At 34.2% G+C, this 23021-nt stretch overlaps 1 protein-coding gene across 5 annotated transcripts in view; it reads right to left on the reverse strand.

Annotated features, from left to right (window-relative positions):
* The window catches only part of ROBO2 (roundabout guidance receptor 2), a 1307581-nt gene that overhangs the window by 102621 nt on the left and 1181939 nt on the right, over positions 1-23021 (reverse strand). For all 5 annotated transcript variants that reach the window (XM_037059032.1, XM_037059034.1, XM_037059035.1 and 2 more), the window contains exons 8-9: positions 5417-5541; positions 653-824 (exon numbers count right to left, since the gene is read on the reverse strand). In XM_037059032.1, coding sequence (XP_036914927.1) covers positions 653-824; positions 5417-5541 — 297 coding nt within the window. The remainder of the gene's footprint in view (positions 1-652; positions 825-5416; positions 5542-23021) is intronic.

Raw genomic sequence — 23021 nt, forward strand, 5'->3', positions numbered from 1 at the left:
AGGTTAAAACTAATTATTTATATTTTGCTACCTGTCATTTGAGACAAGCTCTTGGGAAAAGAATCAGACCATGAAGACCCTTACATCTTTTCCAACTTTCACTATGAATGTAGGTGCTTCAGTTAAGATTCAGAGTAAATATGTGCAAAAATAATAATAATTTTAGCATCCAGAAGTAGTTTGGAAGGCGCTTAACTAATTTAACATAGTGAATGTATAATTAAAAAGTCATAGGGTGTCAAAGCTAATTAAAAGCTCATCACCATTTCCACCAATAATATTAAAGAGGCTATCTTTCTCCTCTAGTAAAATAAAATTATTAGTATCTATTAAAAGCAGTGATGTCTTCATAAGATTAATAAAATATACAGATAAAGTGTCTATACAATGTGAGTATAATGTCATTTCTTTAAAATTTCAGATCATTATGTTTTGGGGCATAAATAGATTGTCTTGGATATTCTTTGGGAAAATAAATGGTATTAAATCAAGAACTAGAAACTATAAAAATGTGATTTTACCTAGATTCAAACTAAGGAGATAAGAATTAATTAAAATAATTTAACCAATAAACCAGAAAATTTCACATGTTCAATATGGAACTTGAAATAAAAACCATAATTTCCATAAGACAAATCTAATAATACTGCACCATCAGTAACTTCCAGCTGAGCTTTTGCTAAGATGCTTCCTGCCACAGTTAGAGCCTGGCAAATATAGTAGCCTGCGTCTGAACGCTGAACGTTGGTGATCGTGAGGTCTCCGGTGGGCGACACGGAACATCTGCTGTTGGGCTGCTGGGGTTGGTTTGGGAAAAGCAGGTTCTGTGGAAGCAGACACAATCTCATCAGTATTCTTCCCCCTCTTGGAAAGTAAATTATATTAACAACAGCGACTGCAATTGTGCAAAATGTAGTTGGAATAAGAAAATACATAGATTTAAAGAAAAACATAATGTCGAAATAATTTAATTCCACATAGTGTGTTTCACTGAGAAACTTTTCCCAAATGAGGTAATAACAACATGTTCTAAGAAATCAGCATGTACTAGTTGAAGGAACAATTGTCTAAAAAATAAGGATCTTCACCATTTATCCTTTCCCCGAAGTTCCACTAATTACTTAGTATCTTTGAAACATGGTTGGGCCATCTGTGAAATAGGTGAATAATGCTTATCTGACTCAACTCATAGACACTGGGAGAATCTGGAATATAAAATTAAGTATATATTTTACAGATTGTGGACTAAAGAATGAAAAATATGCCTTTTGCTGATCACTTTTAATACTTGATGTAATTAACAGACTTTCTTTCTTTTTTTAAAATTTTACTTATTTATCTTTAGAGGGAAGGGAAGGAGAGAGGGAGAGAAATATCAATGTATGGCTGCCTCTCATGCGTCCCCTGCTGGGAACTGGCCCGCAACCCAGGCATGTGCCCTGACTGGGAATCGAACTGCGATCTTTTGGTTCACAGGCCTGTGCTCAATCCACTGAGCTACACCAGCCAAGGCAGACTTTCTTTTAAAGGTGTTCCAAAAAAAAGGTGTGATGGAGACTGACAGAGAACCAGATCTGCTTCTGCTATAAGGTTTCTGCAGATTGCAAATCCTTGGATATGAACGAGGAACGGATGCTGCAGACCAAGCCAGATTCAGTGATTAAGGAAATCACTGAAAATAAAAAGAAGATGAATATTTCTGAAGTATGTATGTAATCTTAAAGAATTACCCAGCTGTACTTTGGAAAGTTAGTGTACTGTATATCTTATATTAAATACAAGCAGCCTAATCACAATTTAAAAAATTTTATGAGTAGTAATATTAACTTCCATGACCTATGTTGCTTACTGTTATTCAATTAAGAAGTACATTTGGCTGTAATAAATCATTGAGATATATTTCCAAGTTAGATCAGAAATAAGGATGTATCAATTTTTATGTTACACTTATTTACAAAACAGAATATTATAACCCTCTGTGATCTGTCTCTCAATATACTAATTTATTTTCCAGGTTTGTAATTAAACAATTTCAATAAGTTACAATCAGGAGGTAATAACATTCAATTAAAGCATAAGATACATTTTCACCTTAAAATGTTTTTTACCCTTGAAGTAATACCACTGGAAGAGGATAAAATAGGGTATTAACACTTTTCAATTACACTAAATGACTTTAATCCTGAGAATGATGTCCTAGTTTAATTAGAAGCTCTTCTCTTTATTGCAACATGATGAATGTCCACTTTATTAGATTCAAGTGTGACACTATAAGCCCACTTTACATAAACATTACCATGTTGTTAAACCCTTTGTAAAAGAAGTGATGTTTGCTAGCATTTCTGGAATGTGATTTCGAAGTGCTATTGCCCTGTCATAAAATATATATTATAAGGCTAGGCATTTTCATACATATGAAAGATAATTTGAGAACAAGTTAATTTTCCTACAGAATCCAAATGTATTACTGAAATAAACCATCTGAAAGAGAAGGGTCTAAATTTTAAAGCCACTTGAAAATGATACAATAACTCAAAGTGTGCACTTTCTTACAATTAGCCATTAGAATACTAATTTACATAGCACTAATATATCAGATAGGTTTAATTCTCGCTGGGATCTCTTCCTCTACAATGTAATATTAGTCCACCTTCAAAATGATTCATTGACATGAAAAATGGCATATGATTGAGGTTAACCCATCATGTTTTATTCCCTGCGTCTGTGACTTAGGTAAAAGAAAATGGATTACCAGCAAAGCCCAGGACTTCTACGGAGCTCTTCTTGCTTTGCAGTGCCTGGGCATCCTATTAGTGCTAATTGGCATTATCACCACATATTGAGGGATATGGATCATTAAGTCTAGGCTCTTAACTCTCTCTACTGATAATCATAGATCACTGTAAAAATTGGTACTAGAGAAAGACTGATGGACTTTTCCTGATATCCCAATGCATGATTTGAAAATTTACAATTCGCTCAAGCAACTCTCTTTCGTTCCCATTCATAGCCTCCCTGTCTCTGTCTCTGTCCCTCTCCTCTTCCTGATGTGAGGAAGACAGATGAAGAAAAGAGAGCAGACCTAAGATAAAAATCAAATCAAATCATCTAACGGGAAACATTTGTCCAGAGATTACTATCTCTGGAATTACATAACACTTTGTCAGTAGCAGAAAAAAAATTGAGATTGTTTGAGCATTATTTCTTTAAACACCATTAAAACACAGTGTAACATATTTAAATATCATGTTTACTTGGCCATAGGACCAAAGCACATTTTATGCACCATCTTATATAAACCTGGAGCTATTTTAGGGCACGTGGTTCACATGTGATATAAGCTCTATTTATATAATTAAAGATGCTGTAATGGGATCTGATTTTAATATATCGATTTAAAGTGTAAATTGGCAACAATCAAATGGCTTTGCATAATGTTAATAATATATTTATATCCCTGTATTTACTATAAACACCTTGAGGGGGTAATTCTATATCCCTGTAGCTCCCCTTGAGATGGAGGGAGGGAGTTACAGGTAGGAGAAAGAATTCTGAAGAGTTACCAGGGCTCTCTGGGGGTCATCAGTCCCCACCACCTCAGGCACTGGGAACGGAGGTGACCAGAGTGGTGCTGAGCCTGTACTTGGTCCCGGACAATAGTGTCCAGGCAGAAAGAGATATTATATTAGACCTTCATAACCTTAACCTGAGCAGAAGCATGAACTTGCCACTTCAGCCAGAACACAGGAGAAAGCAGGTGGGTTCTGCATTTTTCTATTTCTACCTTGCTGTTAGAAATAACACTCTGTTGAGCTTCATAATGTGTAATGCACTTTTACATTAAGCTTAATCATGACACCTTCGTAACTTGTGAAGTAAAATGTATTATCCTCGTATTTTAGATTAATAAAATTAATTTTCAGGAAAGCCAAATAGCACTACAAAGACTGTATGATTGTGTGGGGGTGATGGCTTTAGAATTCTTTCCTTTTTCAGGGTGTGTGTTGGAATAGGTCATGTCTCCTTACACTCTAGAGTCTGTGATATTTTCACCCAAGAGTAATTTTTATGTGAAGAACCAAGGGATTTTATGAGTAGATACCAATTGTATAGTTACAGACTGATTTTAAGAAAGTGGGAATTAAGGCTTGGAATGATTCTGTTGTGGGGCAAGGCAGCGGTGAGAACTTTATCGTCCTGCCACTGTCTTTACATCCCACTCATTTCAGGGGGAGTGACCGCAACGAGGTGCATTCGGGAAGGGCAGACAGACACTGTCCCCATTCATGTCAAGCTGATTCAACTGCTAGCTTGGGTGGGACAAGAATATGTAGGGATCCCAAACAACTAAATAAGATGGCTGAGGGGGACTTCCTAGTACCTCTCTACCCAGGTGATCCTATCTGAGTTCTGATCAACAGGTTCTCTTCATAAAGCCTCAAATATTTCCCCATTTCCTGGCAAAGTTTTCACTTCTCCTGAAACTTTTAATCATGGTTTCCCTTAATCTTCTAGAACTTGGACACACAACAGAAGGTGCTGAGGAGCACTGGTAGGTTTCTTCCTTAGAACTATATGCCTCCTTGGTGGTGACTCTGGAATGTCTAGAAAAAGTATGTCTAGGTGCCTCAAGAATGCACAGATAAACTCTTAGACAAAGAACATAATTTCTGATCTGGTTTAAGCTGGGAATTTCAAACATAACCTCAGAACCAAGAGGCTAAGTAGCTGTCAGTGTTTGGACCAAGTCTTAAATGAAAAAAGTTGTATATCCAATTGAGTTTAGCACAGAATCTGAGAACTTCTGCCCAGAGAGGACCCACCAGTGCCCAGCAAGGACCAAACAAGTGTTCGCTGTTTCTGGTGTGTAATGTGTTATTCTCCATCCAACCACCCTGTGGAGGAAGCCAGAAGCAATGACAGAACAAAATATTTCTCCTAGCCTTAAACAGAAGAATGCTTAACTTAATGATTAAAAAAATCTTATTTATACTACCTACCTATGAAAGGTCATTAAAATTGGTTTCTTAGCCATCTAATAATGGAAATATATATAAAGACATGATTTTCTAAATGCTTACATGGTCTAATCAAACCATGGTAGCTCAGTCATAGAAAACAATATTACTTTCTCCTCAGAAAATTTAAATATGTATAGTTTTGGTTGGAATTTTAAAGATAATTTAGTTTCACTGAACTGCATCTATTCTATTTAAGATACAGAGTTTTAGAAAATTAGTACTGGAAAATAAAGAATGTTCTATTAGAACATCTAACTCCCATTTATTTTAGAATGAATGGTTTCTGTTTTAGAAGTCAAGTAAATCCACGCTGACAACAGGAAAGGCAAGGCAAACTTGGGGGATCACGGGAGATGGGAGGGGGAGCTCGGAGAGGCGGTCAAGTTTACACTCACCTGGCTGCCTTCTTTTTGCCAAAAAACCGCTGGCTGTGGATTTCCTTTAGTTTCACAGGGAAATGTCACTGTTCGACCTTGTGCAACAATCTGATCTCTTGGCCTAACCACAAACTGTGGAGGAGCTATAATTTAAAAAGAAAGAAAGTGTCTAAATATAAACAGTGGATGAAATAAAAGATAATCACAGGGAGAGTCTGGTACTAGGTGGATTGCTCAGTGCCAGACAGAGACACCACCATTTGACTTATTTTTAAGCATTCCTCAGAACATTGGGGAGAGAAAAAGAGCACTCTATCACAGGAAAGACATAAACTTACTAATTGACACATTGGAAATGGTGTACATTATAATCTCATAGGCCATAAGGGTGCATAGAAAAAATATTTTTATGATATTCTAATGTTTTTAAGGAAAAGTATTATTTCTCGATTTAGTTTTGTGTTTTGGATAGATAAAGATAGAAAAGAATCGCTACATTACGGAAACATCTCCTTTCTATGGAATCAATCTATTGAAAATATTGTTTAGTTTTGTAATATTTGTAAGGCATGGTACTAGACACAGGGGTACCTGAGTCATATACTATAATCTCTATTCTCAACGTGCTTATATTCCAGAACTGAAGTGTTGAAGACATTGAGGAATTGGCAGGAAGAGGATTACATACACAGATAAATAATATTCTAAATAAATGTATGAAGATAGTTGATTTTACTTAATTTGTTTCATTTCATTTAGATAAATAAGCACCGGTGACGTAAGGGCTATATTCCTCTTCTAGGCGCTAAATACACAGAGAAAAAGCATTGGTCACGCAGCTATCAGGGAACTCACAGTTTAATGTGAAATGCAATACATGATAATGATGTTAACAACAACAGCAAACCTGAAACAGCATCTAAAACTTGGTAAATTCTATAATAGAGGTGCTCTCAGAGGAGAGCAGAGGAGTATTTCAGTTATAGAACACATAATAAACGTGATGGGACTTCAGGAGGAAGGGAAATTCTGTGTGTTCTGGCAGCTGAGAAACACTTTATGCAGAAGTAAACATTATGGGGGTTTTGAGGAAATGGTTGCAATTAGATAAGTGGAGATCGCTGAGCCAGGTACCAGAAGCAAAAACACATCTGGTATACAGTGTGTAATATAGCAGAAATAGGGATAGTCTACGAATGTCCTGAGAAGCCACACTAACTTCAGACTCTTTCTAAATTGAGAGTAATAAATGCCAAGAAAAAGTTTTGGAAGCTTCAACTCTTTAATGAATGTAGTAAAGCTTGTGAGGGGGATGCATTTGTCAAAAGGTATGAAGTCTGGCTGGAAGGCTAGTGAAATGGGGCAGGAAAAGATGCTGAGAGCTCTTCACAAGTTAACTTCAACAGAAAAGAAGATAGGCAGAGTTGAGGGTGGGGTGGTAAAAATCCCAGGAAAGTTCAGGTTTAAACTGGGGGTTAGCTGTGGACAGTAAAACCGGAAGTTTTCACAAGGCCATCTTCCTCGTACAAAACCACTCCCATTGATGAAAAAAACAGTATTTTTACTCCATGGCTTTTCTAATCATCTGTTTCCACTTTAACCTATGGCTCATGTTTGAAAACTTAAGACCAAGAAAAAAATTTAAAATCAAATCTAATTTTGAGAACCTGCTATACATGGCAAGAATCCCAAAATTTGAACTCTGGAAAAGTATAACAATAAGTGACATTTATTCAGGAAAGGCCTTTACCCCAAATCCTTTCAGTTCTTCAGAGTAAACGGTGCAGGTCCAAGAACAGAGTAAATGTAGGGTGGCCTCAAATGTATAGCCAATTACTCATTCTTACAAGAATGCTACAGTAGAAACAGCAGCAGCATTTTAAAAAAAGTCACTGAGATTTGTGGTGACTTATTGTTTGGTGTTCCATTATACTGCCTCCTAATTCAAAACATTCAACACCTACCCCAGGGAGAGAAGGTATAAATCTACTAAGCAAAAATTTCTACTATAACTACAGATGACAGAAGACTCAGTTTAACCAAATGAAGAACTCAGATTTATGGATCTATTTGAGCAGCATATGGTTTATGTTGCCTTGCATTTTCAGGAGATTTCTTGCTTCGCACAATCTTCCTGTTATTTCTACACAATTCCACTGAATCAGCAGGTACATTGATTTTTTTGTTACATGTTTTCTAATAAGAATGATAGTTTAAATCAATGTTTAAAAAAACTACTTTAGGAACAACTTTTAAAACTACACTGTTCATTTTTCAGGAAAGGTATGAAACCACCAGATATTTATATCAAAAAAATTTAAGATTGGCTTTTATCATCAATAATACCCAAGGCAAATTGTATGTATTAAGAGAAAGTTAAAATTCAGTGTATAGTTCTTTACTTGTTAGTAATTCCATGAAAGAAGATTTTAGTGCCAATATGGACATTAATGAAGCCAAAAAGTATTGAGTAACTTAGATTCTATCTCATTATAAAAACTTAAAAGTCAGTTTAGTCAAAAATCAGTTAACAGTTTTTGGTAAAAGTCACATGTTCAGCTTATTAGTTCATCTGTACTATTTGGAACAAAAAACAATTTAAATTTCCTCACATAACTAACTAGCAAAAACTTTGAGCCCATATGAGCTATAAAGTCCTTGTGTATTTAGTCTTTAAAATGTAGTAACTGAGCATACACATGCTTGAAATCATCCAATGAAACAGCAAATGAAAATAATGCAAACATTTTGTAGTTTTAAGGATATTATGCTTATCCTGCATCTATTGTAGTAAAATTATCATCTGTACTTTGAATATATTGACAGCCTTCCTTGAATTTGATTTTTCAAATTTTCAAAGCCTTTATGGTTAGATGAATAATTTTGCAAAATGCTTTTGGAATCCAGAACCTACAATTTCAACACCACTGTTAAAACACAGCCCCCAAAATATGAATTGACAAATGACCACATCTATGCATCTATTTTGCTTAAAATATATGATCCATCCATCTACTCATTCAAAATGTATTAATTAACTCAAAATTATGAGACATTCTGCTTGATACAAAGGATGGAAAGCCAAATTTAAAAAAAAAGTTTTTCTGGTTAATGGCAGAGACTTCTAGGTAACTAAGCAAACAAATAAAATAGAATACAATAGAGTATGACTTGTATAATCATGGAAAATGCAGAGGGCATTGGAGAAGAAATCATAGAAAAGCAGCCAACTGTACCAGATGATGAGGAAAGAAGAGGAAAGATGTGAAGAGACGGCTATACTTGAGTGGTGTTTTGATGCACGAGTTGATAACTAGAGGAATAGGAATAAAGTCACCTGAGAAAGAGAGCAATGGATATGGGCCTGTGGAACTGGGTATGTTAGGGGAGTGTAAATGACTTTTAAGAATAAAATCAGGGATGCAGAAGTGATATAGGTAGGGACAAATAATTTAAATATGCTAAAAGACCTTACATTTTGCCCTGAAAAGTATGGAGATCTGTTCAAAATGTTTAGACAAGAAAGATATAATAAGATTTGTGTTTTAGAAAGAATGCAATTTAAAGGAGAAAAGTTTAGAAAACCTTAGCAAGGCAGGGCAACAAATTCAGTTGAGAATTGCTATTCATAGTTGCACCTAAAGAGAACATCTCATCAGAATTCTTAAAGGGCAAGGAAATTCTGCAATATAAAAATGTAATGTTTACTACTAATAACATAGTCTAAAAATACCAGAAAATTATTATAATTTCTTGAGTTTTTACCCAATATTAAATTTTTATAGACCTCTAACAAACTGTTAGCAGCAGTAGTGTTATTCATGCTATGAAATATTCTTTCATGTAATTTTTATTATATTGCACTTTCATTCCAAGGTGTTATAAGTATACTGCATTTCCACTGCAGTAGCATATACTGCAAATAGTTCCTTGTCACCCGAACTGAAGCCACAACCACCTCTTTGGAACTGGAATGATATTATCATATTTTTAAATAAAAAATTAAGATATTAAAGCATTTAACAAAGCAAGATATTTAAAGAGTATTTAATCTCTGAAAATGTTCATTATTTTCGATTATCATCTGAAGTAGGACCAAGAAAACAAATCGCAACAATTGCTTTTTCTTCTGTAGACTGTCTGCTGAAGATCTATATTACAATCTTCTGTGAAGGGACATCAGCTGAAGGAATTTAGTTTTGAGGTTACAAAATGAAAACTGCATTAATAATTCTCCTGATAACACTTCATAGTTCCAGTATTTCTTTCGAGTGGCAGCAAAAATGATTTGAAAGACAGTACATGGCTGATGGCACCAATGGGAGGGAATAGGCAAAGAGGTGGTATTTATCAACACAGGGCAATGGCAAAAAGTTTGCTATACATGAAATGGATTTTCTGTGATGGCTCTCATCAAATATAAAAAAACCTGATTAGGTCCTCAAGATGACAATTCAAAACACACATTTAACCCAATATTAGTTGAAAAGGTCCAGATATAAACTCCAGAAGTATAGGCTAGTTATAGAAATGGCAATTCTCTTATGTGTTTCTAAGACAAAAGACTATAAAATGCATGTTTATATCCTCTCTAAAACCCCCAAACATTAGATGGATCTTTTGTAACTATGATGTAATAATCTACTGGCTTAATCTGTTAAGGGATTATATTTTATTGCTGCGGGTGGAATAAGAAACGAGATGAAGAAAAGAGAGTGGCACAATTCTGGGTACAGTCACCACAACTCAGGAACAATGGTTCTATAAAAAAGTATGCTGTACTATTTCCAGAGAGGCAGACCCAAAAATAAAAAGGTCAGTTAAGATCAGAGGTCTGGCACTGTTCCCTTGAAATGGATTTTGAGAATGTAAATACAATATGCAGTAAATTAGATTTGATTTCTGCTAAATTATGCTTTGATACTGCATTCAGCCTAAGCTGGCTTCAATCAAAGTCACGCTACAGCTCTGTTATGCTAATGACCCCTGGTGAGAGTGAGTGGATGATATGGAAATCAGTTGGCTGAACGGGAGGAGAAAGCATAGGCCAAGCATGAGGTGGGCTTGGAGATGAGAGGATGGGGGGCCCTGAAGGTTAATCACATCATGTTCAGAGTTGTTCTTTATGGGAAAATATGACTTTCTATGGCAGGCATGAACATGGAGACAGTCATGCTCAGTTGCATATATTAATGTGTGACGGTGGTTACAAGAACACTCAACAGCTCTCTTTCTTTGGCTACAATTTTGTGCCTGAGCAAATAGTTTCTTATTCTGTAATAATAAACATTTTCAAATTTGTATCTTACACTCAAGTAGAAAATGACTCCTTGAGCTATTTCATATTTTTGCTTGCTAAATTCTGATACAATTAGAATTATATAATTTTATAAGATTAGAACGTACACAATTCTATCATTTGCTTGTGTGTAAGATTTGCTGAGTCACAAACTGCTTAATACAACAATAATTAACATTAATTGAGTGTTTATTAGTACCAGGAAATGTGTTAAAACATCCCCAGACATTATTTAATATTCAAAGTGCCCTATAACTTTTAAAAATTTTTTTACTTATTGATGAAGTGGGGGAAGAGAGAGAGATGGAGAGAAAGAGAAAGAGAGAGAGAGATCAGTTTGTTGGTCCACTTATTTATGCACTCATTGCTTGTTTCTTGTATGTGCCCTGCTCAGGGATCAAACCTGCAACCGTGGCGTATCAGGACAATGCTCTAACAAACCAAGATACCCAATCAGGAAAAGAGCCAAGAGCCTCATGCCTTAACTACTACCATTCTGTTGTAAAGGCCAGTAAACTGAGTTTTATAAAGGGTACACAGTGTTTTAAAGATTGAAGCAACAGGTTGGGAGATGAGTTTGATTTCAGGTCCATCTGATGCCATAGTTGGACATCTTAAAGTCTGAGTTGCTACATTAATGTTGTTCATTTCAAGCCATAATCTGACCAAGAATTTGTTGTGCCATTCCAAAAGGAAGGGTCAAAATTATATGATTTTCAATATGGTATGATATTGTGAAAACTATAACATTATATTTTTTCTGAATAATTGCTTTTATTATTAAAATAACATAAAACCTTATGATTTTGCTCTTTCTGTGCTACCTGTAAGTACAACCTTTCTTAAGTATACTTATTACAAGTCATTTTCTATTCAAAAGCTGATAGTCCTTTCCTGGCTAGTGTGGCTTAGTTGGTTGGAGTGTTGTCCCTTAGACTGAGGTTGTAAGTTCCATTCTGGTCAGGACACATACTTAGGTTACGGGTTCCATCCCTGTTTGGGGCACATACTAGGGACAACGAATAAATATTTCTCTCCCACATTGAAAAGCCAACAGCGCTTTTTCAATTGCTTGACCTTGCGGTGCTCGCAAATGATTCTCCTCAGTGTAGTATTTTGACTTCCATCAACTGGCCCAAGATTTTATCATCTTGGTACTCACTCGTCCCCAAACTAACTCCAGCCTTTTAGCAGAGAAGTCTACTTTTTTCTTTCTATCTATCTATCTATCTATCTTTCTATTTTGAGATTGGAACAGGCTTATGATTTATTTATTTTATTGAGGTATAATTAACATATTATATTAGTTTCAGGTATACAACATAATGATTAGATATTTGTATATATTACAAAATTATCATCACAGTAAATCTAGTTAAACATCCATTACCTTATTTGTTTCTCAATAATCCCACCCACCCCAGCCATCCCTACTGCCAACCCTCCTTCAATCACTCACATAAGTACTCACTTGTTCTTGCTGTTAACCCATCTTGATATCCATTATCCTTTGATCCACCTTGTCCACAACGATTAGCCTGAACACACTCTCATTTTGTACTTTTCTTCTGTTCTTTCTACTGAAAGGTAATTGCCCTTGCTTGCATTGCCTTGTTTTTCTATTTCCACCTCCTCATCTATGTGTTTTACTTCCTCAGTTTAAGTTGTAAGCTGTTACTGCATGGGGGTGTTGTCTATCATTATGCAATGAAATGTGCCCTTATTTGGCCTGGAGAAGTCTCAAACAGTGAACACTAAATAGATTAATGGCTTGAAATACGAAATTTTATAAAATCTCAATCTAAAGGAAGTACTCAATGTTTTTTTTTCATTTTATCAAACCGGAAGGATATGGCACATTCCTGCAGGGACAGTGATTCATTATTGTAGTAATTTGGGTGGAGGGGTGTCAAAGAAAATACGCTATTTGAAAAAAAATCTTCTGATTCTGACATACCCATCTTTAGAAAATTTCCCCACCCAAAATTGAAAATTTATGATGTGACGACTATAAATGAGTAGTTACCATCACAGAGGGAAAACACAGAAACCCATAGACATTGTTTAACAACCAAGCCTAGAAAGTCCTACAAAAAATTATGAAAATAATCTCCCTATGGGCAAGAAACAGATAAAAATTCACTTCATTAAAATGCCATATAGAGCTAGATAGAGTAAGGGATGAATGTTTACTCAGTTAATAATCAGAACAGGTTGGCTTCTAATTGATAAATGATTGTTTCTTCAACATTTAATTCTATTTAATTCTTACTATTTAATACTTCATTTGATTTCACAAGAATTTCTGTTAATAATATTGGAAATGCATAATGTTATAAAATATTTGATTTGAGCCTTATTAACATGTAATTCATTTCAGAGGAAGCAATGCATTTATAATGAAAAATATAATTTAGGGATATAGGATTTAAAATAATCATTTTTATAAAGCCAGTTTAATCACATTTTATCCATTTGTCACTATGTTCAAGGAGTATTAATGATCACATTGCTAAACTGCCTATCTTTTCAAATTAACCATTTTCTTATTGGGTTCCCAGCAGTAAATGTTCTAGATGAGTGATATGCTTTCTTTTTCAACCAGAACTTTATATTTAGCTGACATTAAAAATTTTTGTTCCATAATATAATATCTATCTCCTTTCAACAATAATTGCTTTTTCAATGTTGAAATGAAAAAGGAAAAGTACCAAATGGTTTACTGCTTTCATAAATATGGAGAATTAAGTAAGTGGTCAAAGAAAGTAGAATGACTACAGGGAATCACAACCCTTAGAATCACCTGTTTGGACCTCCCATTCTATTCTACACCCATGGCATGTCTCATGTGCACAAACAGCACTCAATCCTTGTGCTAGCAGAGATGCAGAGATGCATTGCAAGCATGCAGTTATCACTCTACATTTTTAAATCACTCATGAAATTTATTGATTGTGAGAAGACTAATTATGAGGGTTCATATCATATCTAAACTGAAACTACTCATGTTTATTCCAAATTTGTTGACTGAAGTAGGTCATAAAGTTAGTGAAATGTAACAATAAAGTACTATATGTGATCTCTGGCTGACATGTTTAGTAATTGTGAAGCAATTCCAAGGAAGGAGTCAAAAGTACTGAGTTTTGGTGGTAAGTGTAACACACTCATACACACACAAAAAAGTCTTCAGGTATTGTATGATAGCAGTTAAAACCATTTTCTATAATTTACAGTCAGATAATATGCTCCTCTCTGAAAAGGGCAACATATAATAAATATCAAAATGAAAGATTCTACTATTATCTAAAGTAGACAGAATGCCTTTGAAAACTCAGATAAAGTTAAAAATATCTTGCATTTTATTTCATAGGCAAATCATCCTTACAGTAAATAGCTATATACACATAGCCATTTTGTACTTGGTCTTAACCTTCCTTTGAATAACACATTGCTGCAAAACATCATGGTAATAAATTTGTGCTGGAAATGAATTCAGATATTGGTTGGTACTTTAACTCATAATATTATTCAATTATTATTTTTTAAAAATATTTTATTCATTTATCTTTAGAGAGGAAGGGAAGGAGAGAGGAAGAGAAACATCAACGTATGGTTGCTTCTTGTGCATCCCCTGCTGGGAACTGGCCTGTAACCCAGAAACGTGCCCTGACTGGGAATCGAACCGTGATTGTCTGGTTCACAGGCCTGCGCTCAATCCACTGAGCTACACCAGCCAGGGCTTATTATTCAATTATTTTAAGCAAAATTTTATTGGTTTTATTTTGTGTCCAGTTCTGATGACACTTAGATCACTGTCTTCTGGAACTCACTGCTGACCAGATGAAACTGACATGAAAACAATTAGTCATGATGCAACAGGATGAATGTAATAAGTGGTGAAAGTCAGGATGCCCCACAGTTAAGAGTAACTTGCCTCAGTCTATCTCCAACTCTTAGGGAGCGCATTGAGAAAGGGAAAGAAATAATAAGAAATAGATTTGAGGTAAGGAACAGAAGGGTGTAAGGTTGTTCCTTACAGGGGGAATATGTATGTATTATGTTAGAGATAATGAGTTTTCCAGACTGCACCAATGCACCGTTACCATCACCTGGTTGTTGCTCTTCACAGTCCAAGTTGATGTGTTTCTGGAACTGAAGGATTATGTCAGTGAAACCATATAAGGTTTATGTTAGTAAAACAATGCATTTTAACATGTAAATGGTCTTTACTGGCTTTATAAAGTCCAATCTAACCATTAGAGTTTATGTTGCAATGCATGTGATAGTTAACTAATAAAGTAAGTTGGATGTATATACATACACATAATTTGAAAATTATTTCAGATCACTAAGATATATTTCATTTTAATTATATGCAAAAACTAGGAATTGTGTAACTATAGGAAACCAGTTTGAGAGTCAACATGCAAATTTCATTGAATTTTTTAAGTCTATAAGAGTTATAAGTTGAAAACTTAGAGAATATGTCAAAATTTTAAACAGATTCTGAACTATAAATCCCATTTTTCCATATCATGCTATCCTTTACTAATAGGAGCTTTGCTTTTCTACTTGTTTTCCTGACTAAAGTACTACAATAATAATGGTAATTATAATTATAATTTCAATTATATTTAATATAAATTATAATTATTTTAACATAAAAGTAAGTCAAAATAGTGTAATAAATAATACATTTTTTTCTTTAAAGAAAGATTAATTCTCAAAAATACTGTTAGCTTAAAATCTAATACACTATTAAATATAATAATAATGATAATTTTATTATTCTTTAAAAAATAATCTCATTTTTTACCAATAAGAATAGTCGTTCAAAGGGTGTTGAAAAAATTACCTCCTGATCCTAAATTGGGAAAACTTTTCATATTGTGGTAGAAGGAGATGTAAGTGTAAAGGTGAGGAGGGAAAAAAAACGATAGCTTAAAAATGGCTCTTCAAGTAAATGGTGAGACATGACATCCATTTCCACTCACTTAACCTGTCAACTTGCCAGAACTGTCATGTCAGCACTCCTGCTAAACCGTGAAGGCTGATCACATCCCATTATCTCATATTTTTAGAAAAAGATTGCATGAAGATGCCAATCAGAAAAAAAACAAGGAAAGAAAGCTTGCAACCAAAAAACAAATGTACTGATGCTGAGGTCTGCTTAGTTAACGGAATTTTAATATGCAACTGAAATGTTTCTTAATAACATTAATTACACGCTTAGTAAGGCACCATCCTAACTCATTAGTGCCTTCCTTTTGTTGTATTTTATCTCTTACTAGCAGAATGGGGACTATGTTATTGGCCATTAATGTTGCTTAATCTTTTTACAGAGCTATTTAAAGCTGCTTGCACAAACATTTTCTAGGTAAGTAACACCTACGTATGCATATGTGTGTATCAATTAACTGCACTAACATTTGACGTGCCCTGACCACATGTGTTATGCTAGACCTGGAGGCAGCAGAAAGATAAATATAATGTACTTACCGACAAAGAGCTAATAGTTTTATAAGGCAGGTAAAAATAATATCCCCAATAAACCTGGGTAGCAATGCTTGCTGTGAGATTTAAAAAGGCCTTCAGATAGATCATAACTCAAACTTTAATTTAATTTGGTAGTTTATATTTTTTAATGAATCTGATTATGTACTATTCCCTTGAGTAACAATATGTTTAAATAAATAATGTAGTAATTCAAATGTCATGCATATAATATTCAGGTGTAAGCACATGTATTTTACAGTATGTATATCTATATATGAATATATATACACACATAATGGATATATAATTTATACACATAATGGATATATAATATATCCATATAATAGGCATAGTATACATAGGCATACATATTATAAAATATATACTTTAATATATATATATATAAAATGGTATTTCTTTCTGTCTACAAATTACTCATAAAAGTAAAAATTTTGACTGTGTTAAAAGGTGTGACTAAAATGTTAATGCTATTTTTTGGAAATAGCCAGGAAAACCTCAATTTTCATTTCATGATACTGTTTTGTGCTATAGGCTTTATAGCCTATAAAGGCTATATTTAATATTTATAGTACTTTAATTTTAACTACTAAGTTAACACATTTAATGTTTATTCTCATATAAATAGAGTCCAAAATTAATGAGTATTTAAGTTTTTGATATTTAGTTTAAGAAAATGTAGTAAAGACATTACTCAACTTTCTTCTATTGACTACAACAAAAGTAATGAATAAAATGGGAAAACTATCATATCCCTAAACCAAAATTGTGAAGTCCCTCTTCCAAACATTGTCAAGTCTGGAATAAAATGAGAGAACATGATGAACACCAACTAGCCTCAATATACAATACTCTATCAATGCCAATTTCACAAAAGTTATCTGTCAGCACTGTGACAGCCCATTCCATAATCCTTTGATGGGAAAGAAAAATCATAAGTCAAGAGAGAGAGACTGGGTAAATATGAGACTAGACTCTGTAGGTAAAGACCTGAAATTTAGAAGTCCGGGGAGAAGATATTGAAGGAAAGAAAAAGACATGCTTACTGCAGGATTATAAGGTACCCCCAGAGAGATAAAGAATCTATTATCTCACAATAACTACCCAAGGGAAGAGAGGAACACTTTAGCATAGTTTTTCATAATCTAAATAAAATTATATAAACAGGGTCTCTCTTTAAAAAAAGAAAAAAAAATGAAAAAGGGATAAAGGGACTAAAACACAAGTGCAGATGAAGAATGTTGTATTCAGGCTTAGCAAGAAAATAAACAAAAGGTAAAATAAAATTAAACAAATTCTAAAAACAAGAAAAAATGATAGTTGCCATTTAAATAGTCATGAAGAAACATATAATATGAACAATATAGAATTTCTTTAAAAAACTAAAAATGGAACTGCCTTTTGACCCAGCAATTTCACTGCTGGGATTATACCCTAAGAATCCTCAAACACCAATTCAAGAGAAGCTATGCATTCTAAATGTTCATACTGCACAATTTACAATAGCCAAGTGTTGGAAGCAACCTAAATGCCCATTTGTAAATGAGCGGTTTAAAAAACTTATGGTATATTTACACGATGGAATACTATATAGCAGAGAGAAAGAAGGAGCTCCTGCCCTTTGCAGCAACATGATGGATCTGGAGAGCATTATGCTAAGTGAAATAAGCCAGGCAGTGAAAGACAAATAGCATATGATCTTACCTATAAGTGGAACATGATCAATAAAACAAATAAGCAAGGAAAATAAAAACAGAGACATTGAGATAAAGAACAAACTGACAGTAACCAGAGGAGAGGGGGTTGGGAGATAATGGGGAAAGATGGGAATGGATCGTCAAAGAACATGTATAAAGGACCTATGGACAAAGATAAACAATGGGGGTTGGGAGGGGAGGACTGAATGTGGGAGGTGTGGGATGGGTAGGGCAAGGGAGAGAAATGGGGACAAGTGTAACTGAACATCAATAAAAAAAAATCAAGGAGGCACAAAAATAAAAAAGAAACATACAAAATGAAACATTCAAAATTATAGCAAAGTTATCACATATGGAATTGAAATAAAGGAAAGCTAAGATAACTAATGGTTTGGAAGAAAAGAAACACAGAAAAAGTAGCCAGAAGTAAGACAGAAGAAATCATTATTGAAAAAGAGTAAATTAAAGCATGAATCTGAACATTCAAAGGTCTTACAGTGACCAGGACCAAGATACAACCTAGCAGAGTTGTGGAAGAGGGGGCTACATTGGTAGTCATATAGTATTGGGTTGGCCAAAAAGTTTGTTTGTTTTTTACCGTAAGATGGCTCTAGTAGTACTTCGTTGTCTTTAACTTCATTAAAAACAATTTTATTAGATTGTATTGTGACAGCTGTCACATCAGCAGGCATTTGAAAAATACTTCACCAACATTGGTGAATCTTTGTGTAGCCATTTTAATATTGAAGATGGAAGAAAACATGCAACATTTTGGCATATTATGCTTTATAATTTCAAAAAAGTTAAAAACACAACTGAAATGCAAAAACAATTGTGCCGTATATAGAGAAGGTTCTGTGACCGATTGAGCGCATCAAAAGTGGTTGCAAAGTTTCATGTTGGAGATTTCTTGCTGGATGATGCTCTACCAGTTGAAATTAATAGCAATCAAATCAGGACGTTAACTGAGGACGAGCAATATTCTCCTACATGGGAGATAGTCTACATACTCAAAATACCCAAATCAATAAAGTCATTGGTGAAAATGAAAAAATGTGGCTTTTATTTTACAGAAAAAACTAAACGGACTTTTTGACCAACCCAATAAAAGCAACCCAGCCAAAGATAAACATGTTCTCTAAGCCCCAGACTTCAATACAGTTTCACTCAACACCAAGACAAAAAAACATCTTCTCCAATGTGTGAGGAAAAGAAAGTATGACTTAATAATTTCATACTTACTCACTAATTTATAGGCAATGAACAGACATTGTCAAGCACACAAGCCTCTTCCAAGAAAATCAAGTCAGTGACTAAAACCAGCCAAGCCTAAGGAACCAGTACTTGTTTTTCACTTTAAAAATGAGCATTAACTTAAGATATGTTAAATCTTTCACATTATGAAATCTCTGCTGGAATACACAAGACAAAACAATGCATTTTTGAAACCTCCTATTTAATCAAAACATATGGAGCAATGAAGAATGTGATGCTTAATAATTAAATGGGGCTCTGCATAAAGTAGCTAATTAGCACCAGGGGCAGGAAACCTTATGTGCTTGTAGGGGGGAGATGATCACTCAGGTCAAGGGGTAACAGCTCATCCCGGGAGGAAGGGCTGCAGGGAGTAGAAGTGTAGGTTTCCATCTAAGACCCAGGACAGCGTTTGCTGAAAAGGATCTCAACATGAAAGGGTTCACACACTTTTTTCCAAATTTTCCAGATTTCAGTGTAGGGTGCAGAAGGGTGGAGTCAAAAATATCAGTTACATTACTCTTTATATAGCCTTTCAGGGCTTTATAATTTGCCCTGAATAAATTTTTTAATCACTCTCCTTTCCTTGACTTTGTTGGTGGCCTCAATAAAATGCTTCAGAGCATTTATAACAAAATTCCAACTCCAAACAGAACTTTCTAAAGTGGATATACATTTAATTTTTTATGTACACAGTTGAAAAATTGGAAAAAATCTGTTTTTACAGATTTCTGTCTAGAATAGAGGCTGTGTCTTTAAAATAATAAAAGATGAGCATTTTGCCAAAACATATTTATTTCTCAATTATATTTTTCTATCCAAAGGAAACATATTTGAGTCACTAAATGAGGAACTACTTGGAAGTTAACATAAAGTTACATGTCGTCAGCTTGTTTTTGGTATTTTAAGCAAGTGTCACCTGATATACTGAGCTTTTTGTCTCCATACTGGAGGCAACCAGCATCTACTATATGGTACATAAGACACAGAACAAAGCAGGGTTCGGCCTCATAAGCAAGGCAGCTGGCAGATTTGCCAGTTCTTTTCCAAATTACTCATCATGTTTTGAACTGCTGCTGGAAAAAATGCGTTGCCCATCTCCAAAATAGATGTTCTTTTTTTAATTTTATTTTTAAGCTTGGGAAAGACTCCCAGTTGAAAATAAGACAGATGGGTATAGGAAGCAGATATTTGTCCCTTTTTTAGATCATTTTCTTCTGTCAGTTACCTCCTCAGAATCATTTTTCAAATAAACACTGAATATTTCAGCATTCATAGTTAACTAAGTCCTAGGATGTACTTTTGCTTCCTGTATAAAGAATGCTGCTGGGAAAGTAAAAAGTCAAAACCACAGGAAGGGCTGGTGGATTTTTAATGATCAAAGTAGCATTTGTCTAGATTTGGTGGTAAGCAGCAAATATGGATTTTGTATTAAAGGGTCCTTTTTGAGATGTTGATGACACGGAAGATGAGTAAGTGAAATCTGGAGAATAACTGTCCTCTATTGGCAAATATGTAACTGTCTATTTTCAGTAAATTTTTCCACGCAGAGGATCTGCTAAAGACTTATTCTTACTCTCTCAAAAGTATAGGCCAGAAAAGTGTTTATTTCTATTGTGAAAATGTCTAGAGATGCCAATTCTTTAACTCAAACGCAGCTCATAGAAGGCATGCATTTGGACAGAACTCTTGATTTGGGGGTTTGTAATGATTTCTAAATGGACCTTCTGCACAGACATTGGTTTCTGAATCCTTAGTATTCTAAAATCTGCATATATTTCTAATTTTTACTTGAAAGGTTTAGACAAGGACAACCCACTAATTTTCTCTAAGCTTAGTATACTTGGTATCTTGGTTCAGTTAATTTATTCTGGAATTAAAAGATTATTTCCTCTTCCCACTTTTCTGTGGTTTTTACTTTCTAGAAGGCCCTTAAAAATACTGGTAAGAGATTCAAAGTTGAAAAATTTACATTTTAGTCCACTCACAAATACTGATATCAGTGTAGTTCTGTATTATTTCAATATTTAATTTGATTTGATTTGCATCTTCTGACCTTTCACTCTAAGTTGACATACCTATAGTCCCTGAATTAAAGCTTATGTAAAAAGTTGATGCAAAGAAAAAACAGGCTAATTTCCTCGTTATCAGTTTCTTCTCTGGTGAGCCAATAAAAGAATATCTATCATTCAGTGTTCAAAATTTAATAGTAGTTGTCAAGTTTAAAGTATGGTTCTTTATATTTCTGAACATTGTCATAAGTCATTCAAGATAGATGTATGAAATGACAGACTTTCCCAGAATAAAGTATAATGTGTCAAGAAGCTATTCTTTAGTTCCAGTCCAATGGAACTTTAAGCAATCATTTTAAACAAGAAAAAGAAACAGAAATAATTTTTGAAATACTTCATAGGTGACAAATGCATCTCAATATTCTCTGTACATCACAGTTTCTAATCAATGCATTTTTCATTTATGAGTTTAAAAATATATTGGAAATTACTAACAAATTGTTCTATTTTAGGGGAAACAAGAAATAATACAAAACAAGTGATCATGGTTCATTAGCATATGGTTTCTCTCTTTTTTTAAATATTTTATTTATTTATCTTTAGAGGGAAAAGGAAGGAGAGAGAGAGAGAAACATTAATGTATAGTTGCCTCTCGTGCAGCGCTTGTTGGGAACTGGCCTGCAACCCAGGCATGTGCCCTGACCGGAAATCGAACTGTGATCCTGTGGTTCGCAGGCCCGCGCTCAATCCGCTGAGCTACACCAGCCACGGCTGGTTTCTCTATATAGAGATTTACATAACAAATGTGACTTGTCCTGTTTTCAAAATTATTTCATTCTTTCACATTCACTTCTTAATTTTAGATGCCACACCATAATATTGATACCATATGATATAAATTCTTATGAATACAAACAAACGATGTTTAGAAACTATAACCTACTTCTTAATTTTTTAAAGATTTTATTTATTTATTTTTTAGAGGGGAAGGGAAGGAGAGAAGGAGAGAAGTACCAAGGTATGGTTGCCTCTCCTGCGTCCCCTGCTGGAAACCGGCCTGCAACCCAGGCATGTGCCCTGACTGGGAATCAAACCATGATCATCTGGTTCACAGGCCCGCACTCAATCCACTGAGCTATGCCAGCCAGGGCTGTACTTCTTGATTTTTAACATCACTTGTAAAATGCATGACCAACTTAATAACTGTGTTTCAAAAAAGTCTGCAATTTATGTACAACTAACTGTAAGCCATAACTATATTTTTAAAACATTAAAATATGAAATATTATGTCTCAAAACTAGGAATATATTAACCAATGTTGGCATACAAACGATTTTACTTAATTATCAATCTTGAACTAAGTGCACTCCTACAGCAGCTTTAATAAGTTAGTATTATTCCTTTCATTTTATAAAGAAAGTATTTGAGGATCAGGGATATTAAATAACTGACAAAGAAAGTACTGCTCAAATACCACAGAGCAAAAATTCAGATTGGAAAGCCCAAGTTCTATTTTAATGAATTTTCTAACCATGTAAGACCATACTATATAAAAACAAAGTTTGTTAATGTTTCAACTAACAGGACAAGAGTTTATGAGTTTGACCAATATGCATCAAACAATGTCAAGCCAGTATATTAAGAAAGCTTTTGAAGTTCAATGGACCATTTACAAAGCTGTGTTAAACTGAATGAATTATTGAGGTATGTCTTGGTGTAGTAAAGAAGCAATGTACTACATTCATTTATTCATGCAACCATCCTTCCACTTATTTATTCAACCATCTATTCATTTACTAACAACACAATTACCAAGATTTCTTTTACTTAAGCACATTTACTGATT

The sequence above is a fragment of the Sturnira hondurensis genome, unplaced genomic scaffold, assembly GCF_014824575.4.
Source record: "Sturnira hondurensis isolate 20B ecotype Veracruz unplaced genomic scaffold, ASM1482457v3 Scaffold0010428, whole genome shotgun sequence".
Taxonomy (NCBI): domain Eukaryota; kingdom Metazoa; phylum Chordata; class Mammalia; order Chiroptera; family Phyllostomidae; genus Sturnira; species Sturnira hondurensis.